This window comes from Limulus polyphemus, unplaced genomic scaffold (assembly GCF_000517525.1).
Source record: "Limulus polyphemus unplaced genomic scaffold, Limulus_polyphemus-2.1.2 Scaffold302, whole genome shotgun sequence".
NCBI classification, from domain to species: Eukaryota; Metazoa; Arthropoda; class Merostomata; order Xiphosura; family Limulidae; genus Limulus; species Limulus polyphemus.
The window spans coordinates 359,259-367,496 of NW_013665912.1; the positions used below are offsets into that span (position 1 = coordinate 359,259).

The 8,238-nt window shown below is 32.2% G+C and overlaps 1 protein-coding gene across 4 annotated transcripts in view; it reads left to right on the forward strand.

The window, feature by feature from the left end:
* The window catches only part of LOC106457196, a 68,374-nt gene that overhangs the window by 18,042 nt on the left and 42,094 nt on the right, over nt 1–8,238 (forward strand). For all 4 annotated transcript variants that reach the window (XM_013916588.2, XM_022383033.1, XM_022383034.1 and 1 more), the window contains one exon: nt 3,589–3,660. In XM_013916588.2, the coding sequence (XP_013772042.2) occupies nt 3,589–3,660 (72 nt within the window). The remainder of the gene's footprint in view (nt 1–3,588; nt 3,661–8,238) is intronic.

The window sequence follows — 8,238 nt, forward strand, 5'->3', positions numbered from 1 at the left end:
GACTAAGTAATCAGTAGAGAGACATTTTATCTCTCTTCTGATATCAAGCTATTGCAACTAGTTTTTTCTGGTCAGTCATTTGTCATGTTGACTTCTTCACAGTCATCCATAAGCTTTTTTCTGTGATTTCATATTTTTATTAATTTTGGAAACTCAGTTGATAGTTACTTTCTTTTTTTCTATTTAGGGTCTTTCTACTTTTTTTGAAAATATTGGTTCAAGACTTCAGTTCTTTTGAATTTGATTTACACTGACCTTATTGTATTTCTATATTTCTATTTTCCACTTTCTTTTGACCTTCACAGATGCTTCAGTTCTTTGGGCTCTCCATTTGCTTTTTTTTTGTATTTACATGAAAATTGTCTTGTACTGTATCTGATCAGTATCTGTGTTTGTTCTTCTCAGGTGGAAGGACATTTGTTTGAGAGTGTTTAGGCTGCTGCATGGACTCCTTCTGAGTATCATCTAAGCCTGAGATATTCTGTTGATTACATTCTCATGTATAGTCCCTTTCAGGTTTGTGATTTTTACAAGTGGAGTTTAAACATGATACAAATGTTATATACTTTTTTTCTCAGACCTTTGAGTTATTTTGATCCTCTCTGATACACTCTTTACCCTTGTTCTTTATCACCTCCCTCAGATTCAATCTACTATATAGTGGATTTAGGAGGCTTTCAGGATGGTTTTAGACTGCTTTTCACATAAATCCTTTTGCTTGTTTTCTAATGTATTAAAATATATACAAGACTGATGTTCATTAATTTGCTTTTTTTGAACTTCTTGATTTTATTGTATTTTAATATGAAAAACTTTGAAAATCTTTCCACTCACTGTCTTGTGGGAAGAAATATCAAAGCAGGTCCTTTAGGACATTATTTTCTGAATCTTTGACTGAGCAACTGATTAATTCTTACATTTAGAAGTATACTTTTCCAAGATGACATGTAAAATAGGTCCATTTGATTTTTGCAAACTGTCTGATTGTAATTTTTATTCTATATTTCCTTATATCTGTTTTTTATATTTTTGGACATCATTATCAATATTTGTACAGATATAAATGTTTCCTTTATTTTGAATTGCAGGTTTTCTTGATAATTGACCTGCATATTTTCTGTTCTCCATATTATTTCTCTTTGGGGGTGCCAATCAAGACTTCATTAAGAACCTTCATCTTTGTTGATTATGTTCTTGTACTTTCTCTGCTGTGATCTTTCTCAGCTTGTGTATTGTGTTCAGGATTCTATTAGAGAACAAAGTTTTCCTGTCTTCCACTTTGTGTTGGTAGCCCTATAAGCCTTACATTACTTTGGTTTTTCCACCTATTTCTCTTCCTGTACTTGTCTCAAATCTATTGCTCTGTATAGACACAGTTTCATTAAAATATTATCAGAATGTTTCATTCAAAAGAACTTGTTCTCCGTTCTTGAGACTGTATTGTTGCCATTCTGAGACTGTAATTAGAGATTTGCTGTAGTTTGCAACATGCATATTACTGGGTTATTAGTACCAGAATCTTAACTGTTGTTTTCTAGGCCTGTTTATGTTATTGTTTACTTAGGTTTAGTCAACAGGCTTCTAATGTGCCACATTTTTTGAATGGCTTTGACATCACCTGGATTGATAAGTATTTGATGCTATCCCATGGGTCTCAATCACAAGCTGTCCAACTTTGGACTGATTTATGAATCTGTTAACAATGGAAGTGGACATTCTCAGTCAAGATTGGTATGTTTGTTTTTTCCTGTATTCTTATTTTAACTTCATATTTGTTATTGTAGATGTACATTTTTGGAACAATGGTGCAGACTTTGGATGCAACACCAGCTTTTTTATTCCAGAGAACCATCAACAATTTGTTTTTGACACTGTAGCATCAAACTTGTCAAAGAGTTAATGAAGATAGAAACCAATTTTTATAGCATTTTTGTTATTTGCTCCTTGGTGATCAGCTCAGGTTTTACTGTTTCTATGAAACTTTTCATCAAGGTTCTTGTTTTTCCTGATATTTACTGTTGTTCTAAAGTTGCAGGTTTCCTTTTGTATTGTCTAGTTTGCTTTTGGAGTCTTAAATTAAATGTTGTCCATTTCAATGTTCAAAAGTTGTGGTTTTATATTTTGCTTGAGTTCTCTCACTTTGATTCATACCTTTTGGTCCTTGGCCTTGAAAATCATGAGCTTATGGGCTGTTATTACAATTGTCACATTCTGGCTTCTTTGATCCTTTTCTACTTCATTTCTTTTCTTGAATTTCAGTTAAAATTTCTCTTGTGATTTGATGTTGGTGAGTTATTCTGTTTTGTACTTTTGGCTCTTTTTCTTGAGAGCCATTTTGTGTTGCTTTTTGATCTGGTCATCTAATATTTTAATCTGTATGATGTCAGTGCATAACACTTTTTTAAGGGTGGTTTACTTTTTTCCCATTTTTTGTCTTTTCTTCCTTTTGTGCTAAGCCTTAAAAGCTAGAGAAAGTGTTAGAAAGACCTCTCATGACTGCCTCCATTTTATTTCTGACACCAGACAATACCTTTCTCTGTATATCCTGCTTCTTCTTTTTGATAGGTACATTACATGCTGGTATGTGGATCTTTTGGACTTCAGTCACACTCTTTTATTTTTACATAGTGCGTCTCATAGTTCCTCTTTCAGAGTTTGAAATAGCATCACATATTCTATAGCTTATAAATCAAACCTGGGAAATGCAAACAAATGCACATGTGCTGTTTTGACCTGGTACCCAGTTCTTCTTTTAATTGTTCATATGCTGTCTTGATCTTTCTCACAGATCTCTCTGTAGCTGCTCATATGCAGTCCTGATCTTGCTCTCAGGTTTTGATCTAATTGCATATTGTGTAGGTTTCAATTAATTTTCTATATGGAACCAGAGCCACTGTTTTTGAAACTTGCATTGTACAATTAAGATTGAATTCTGTTAGGAATGTGTTTCTAGATATAATCATAGCCTACCTTCCTCCACAAGGTTGGTTTTATTGTGAAAATAATTCACCCAGCAATTCTCATAAGACAGTAGGTGTCCTCATGTGGGCTCATGTGGATACTGCTAACAGCTAGAGAAATAACTTGCAAACTATAAGAAACTTAAGTGCAATTAGCATTACTATATGACAGTTTCTGTTGGAAAATGTAAAGGAACCTGTTTTACAGTTACTCACTGATATAAATAGTATAATTTTATGTTCTAAAAATTTATATATTAGTGTTTTAGATATTTTAGAAATATTGACCTTGTTTGCAGATCTTATTCAAATTGAGTTGTTGTTGTTTTTTTGAATAAGGTTTGTGTAAAACATCTTGGCATATTGTCTATTCTACCTATACATCAACTAGTGTTATCTTCTAGAGTTTGAACATATATCTTCAAGATATTTCACAAATTAGTTCATTTCATTTCCTATATAGTACTTTAATAAACATGTTAATCATCTTGCAGGTGGCTAAAACTCATGTTGTCATTATTTATATATCAAAGTCTATAGTAATTTAAAAGTAATATAGCAGTAGCCAATACTGTGGCATTATAAGCTTTAACTTACACTATCATATCAATTTTTCCTTGTTTTGCAGCCCGTAGAAAGGATCACCAAAGGATCATTTCGGAGTAAGTCAGCTGATCCAGGACTAGAGCGACGTATCAAAGTAAGCATTTTCCTTTTACATCCTATGTTTGTCTATAGTCTTCACATGACTGATTTGTTCATTGTTAACTCAAAAACTTGCTTATTTCTTTTCCTTATTTTCTTCTTAATAAAAGCTTGTTTTAAAAGTAATGCTTTTTTCAGTGGATTGTTTGTTCATCATTTCACTGAGCTTATTGTAGAAAGAAACTGAAATAACAAATTTTTTTACAATTTTAAACTACTTTTATTTCCTTAGATAAAAAAATGGCCGAGTGTGGCCCAGTGGTTAATGTGATGGACTTATCTGCAGGACCATCATTCTCATTGCACTTTAGGGCTGTGGGTGCATTATAAGGATGATGGTCCAATCCTACTGTTCAGTCAGACAAAAGTAGCCCAAGAGTTGGTAGTGGTGCTTTTGACTAAGTTTTATAATGAATATTTGTTAATTTAGCAGAAAATTGAGGAAGAATACATGACCTGAAAAATAGACTCAAATATTTTGATGCACTCATTAAAATATATTTTAGGATAATGGCTAGAAGATGGAATTCGATCTCATCTACACAACTGAATCATTGAAGTAAGGTATATAGAACATTTAAATTTTCATATTGATGATTCATCCATGTATGGGACAGTACCATGTTCATACAAACAAGTCACTATTGTATAAGTGTGGTGCAGTAACATGTCTATACATGTATAAATAAGTATTTCATACATGTTCACAAAAGTAAGTTGTTCTGTGAGATAACCACCTGGTCTGTGCTTGGGAGGAAATAGCTGTAAAGTTGCACCTTGTGTAGGAAAGTGTATAGAATGGTAGGTCGAGTGATGTCACAAGGCTACAACCTTCCTTATTTTCAAATGGGATTGACAAGTCACTATTTCTTTATGAAAGGTATGATGATGCTGTAGATTTTAAGCTATGTAATGTGAGGTCTTCTCATACTGGAAGAGTTTCTTTTTATAGAAGCTATTCAGAGCCAAAAACTTCAACTTGGGAAAAACTAACAGGTACCAATTTTTCCAATAAAGGTGGTTTCTCTTTGTGTTGAAACAACATACACTGTGTTTGTATTTAATAAAGATTGTTCCTTGTATTTCTGTAAATTTCTGTCCAGTCTATTCTTTCTCATAAATTTAATTAGACTCGTATAATGCATGATTCTCTGTTATTCTGTAGGCTTATGTTGTAGCTCTGAAAGAAATCTGTTTGATATGAAAATACCACAGAAGGGATAGGAAGGAGAAAGTTTTGAATTCTCTGAGTTTGCAAGAATAAGGAGACTGGACATAAATGTAAAGAAATACGAGGAACAATCTTTATTACATCAGTAACATATGGATGCAGCTGGTCAGCATAGACTAGGTGCTTTCACGTGCCTCTTGACTTCACTAACTCGTATGTCAGTGTACCAACTTGTTGGAGTGCAAGATAAGACCCATTCCAGCTCTACTGGAGCTGCTTCTATGCTGCTGGAACATACCCAAAGATAAATTAAATCTCCATGCTAATACATTCATTCCTTCATTATCTTATCATAGTATTTCTTTTGACATATGACCAGTTGCAGCAAAAACATGCTCTGCACTTAGGGTTCGAGGGTGTGCTATAAATGTGATGGTGAAATCACACAATCTAGTTTATCTTTTGAATATCACATTTGACTAAAATAGAAAATAGATTTCACTCATCCAGATTTAATTTTCAAGTACATTAGTTCCATGTGTCAAATATTAAAATGTTTGCCTGTTACAGATATTATATTTTAGTTCACTTTGTCAATATCAGCTCTATCCTTTGAAGGAAAAGAAAACAAATTAAGCATGCATGGGTAAAAATTGCTTCTTGATTAAAATTAACATATTGTTGTACTTCTGATCAAAATGTTACTGTTTTCACTAAAATAAAAATATATATATTTGTTAAATTGGCTAAGGATGCTTTAATTTAAAGACAATGGTAGAGACACTGATGTTAATTAGGAGAAAATAAATAAAACCACATTCAAAGTAAGGCTACTTGAAAATCAGTATTAAATGAAAATATTTTTCAATTAAAGATAAAAATTAGAAAACAGTTTAGTTAGGAAAGATTGAGGGCATACCAAATTTCAATACCAAAAGATATTTAAGCCTAAAAAGTTCTTGAATAAGAAGTCCTGTAACAAAAAAATTTGAAATAGATTTTGAACTGTCTTTGAGATCAAGCTGCATTTTTCATATGAAGGACCATCTTATGATTTGTACTTATATTTAATAACAAATATTCACATTATCCTTAGAGGCTTAGCTCAGAAACTTGTAAATCCTAAGTCAAGTGTAAATTAGCTCTGTGGTATTCTGGTATTCTCAGTTACATTGGTTTTTGACAGATAAAAACACTGTGATATATTCAGGTAAAACTGATCATTTCGAGAGCAATAGAATAGGCCCACTGAATAACAGACCTGACAAGATATCTATTATGTAGTAATACTGAATTTCTCTGAATACTTGAGTTCATGAGAATGAAATAGATTGGGTAAAATATGAAAAAACACTATCTTTATTACAGCAGAACACACAAACACAGTGTATGTACTACTTAGATGATGGAATGTCTCTTTTACTGGATAAAGCTATTATCTTCCTCTAAAACTGACTAGCTCAAGATCATCTACAAGACTGTTTAAATTCATGTTCTTCATTTCACAGGTAATGTTGGATTTATCCACAGCAATACCATTACCCATTAATGGTCTAAAGTTACTCGCTTCTATGACCAGAGTTTAACCAAAAAAACACACATTTATTATACATTGACAGCCACAAAAATCTAAAGTGTGACTTTCAAGCTATTGATATACAAAGTTGATAACTTGCCAAAACATGGTAAAGGACTTGAAACTACCATTAATGAACAATACAATATAAAAATCTAGGTTAATAGGTATTTCAAGGAAGAAATAAAGAAATCTGGAAAAAAAAGAAATGGACAAATAAAAAACCTAATTCCAAAATAACAGTATTCCATATTTAAACTACAAAATTACTAACAAGATTGAGTAATAGTTAGCAATAACAATGTTCAGCTATATTTCGTGAACTAACTTGTTACATCGCAATGTAGGATTTTTATTCACTTGTTAGATCATGAGATTACAAATCATGTGATCATAATTTACATAATCCTGTACAAAATATACGTACATAATTTACATACTCTTGTGTAACATTAATGATATCTGTACATCACCACTAGAGGAAACTAATACGAGTCTCATAATAAATGCATATTTACTCAAAATAAATGTTATTATCTAGAAGATGAGTTAGGTGTTTTAAGTGTAACTTAAAATTCATAGATAAACTAAATGACAGAAGGAATAATAAGTGAACAATATTTGGTCATTCTCATTCAGTCACAGAGGAGGCCATAACATTGAAATACCACCTGGTCTACTGTTGAAAGACACTGCTGTCTACATTCTTGTGCAACATGAATCATTACAGCCTCACCATCCATAGGCAGATCAGGTGTGACCTCAATAGAGTAACAAAGGAACAAAGTCAGCTAGAGCAAAATCAACCTAATGGCATTCTTTACCATATGTTATGTGAAAATTGCATGTACATAGAATAACTGATAAATTTTAGAATAATAGTACATAAATGTAATAAGGTAGAAAACTCACAGTATGTTTATATACCATAATAGTACCTATTCTAACAAAAGGCTGGGCAGAAAATGTATTGAATATGTGGTATTCTCAGGTACACTGATTTCCAGTAGGTAAGGATATTAACCATTCTGACAAGATACTAGACAACAAAATTTAGTTGATAAAACAAAATTCTTTATTAAAACAAAACACAGATAAATTTGATTGCTACACTTCTTTCTCTGAAGTAGGGAGAACTTTAAATGAGATCAAGAGGCTGAATCTAGTCAAGATTGAAAGAATCAATCAGTATATATTTATTTGGATAGGCCCAAACTTTGCAGAGTGTACTTGTAAACCATAGTACCTGGTCACATTCATTAAAAAAAAATAGGGAAGATAGAATATTCAATTATTTATAAACCTTTACATGACTGATAAGACTAGGGGACCTATTAGTAAAAGCCTAAATGAATTCTATAGTGACATCTTTCCTGGAAAGATCTAGAAATATCAAAAAGAAAAGACCCTTAAAAATATATTAGTAACACAAGAATAAAGTCATCCAGTTCAAAGCCAGTTATTTGTATAATATACATTAACACTATGCCAATGCATTTAAGTGCAAAATATTTAGAAAAAAAAAGTAAACAAAAAATTTTCATCTTTCTAAACTAAAAGAGAGAGAGAAGCATTTGATATGTTTTGCATATTATAGTCTTGAGTGTTACTCTCTGGTATTATTCAAAAGTAGTATGTATTATCTAGGGTTGCCAGGAGGTTTCATGGACACCAGGTGAAGGTTTGTATGAGGGTGTGTTTCTCAATCATTTTCCTCGGGGAAATTTTCTCAGCCTCCCTGCCCTGTTGGTGGGCCTGGTACTATTTCAAGAGGTAGTTGTATTGTAGCCAACATCACTTTGTGTGTGTGTGTGTAGATATGTTAT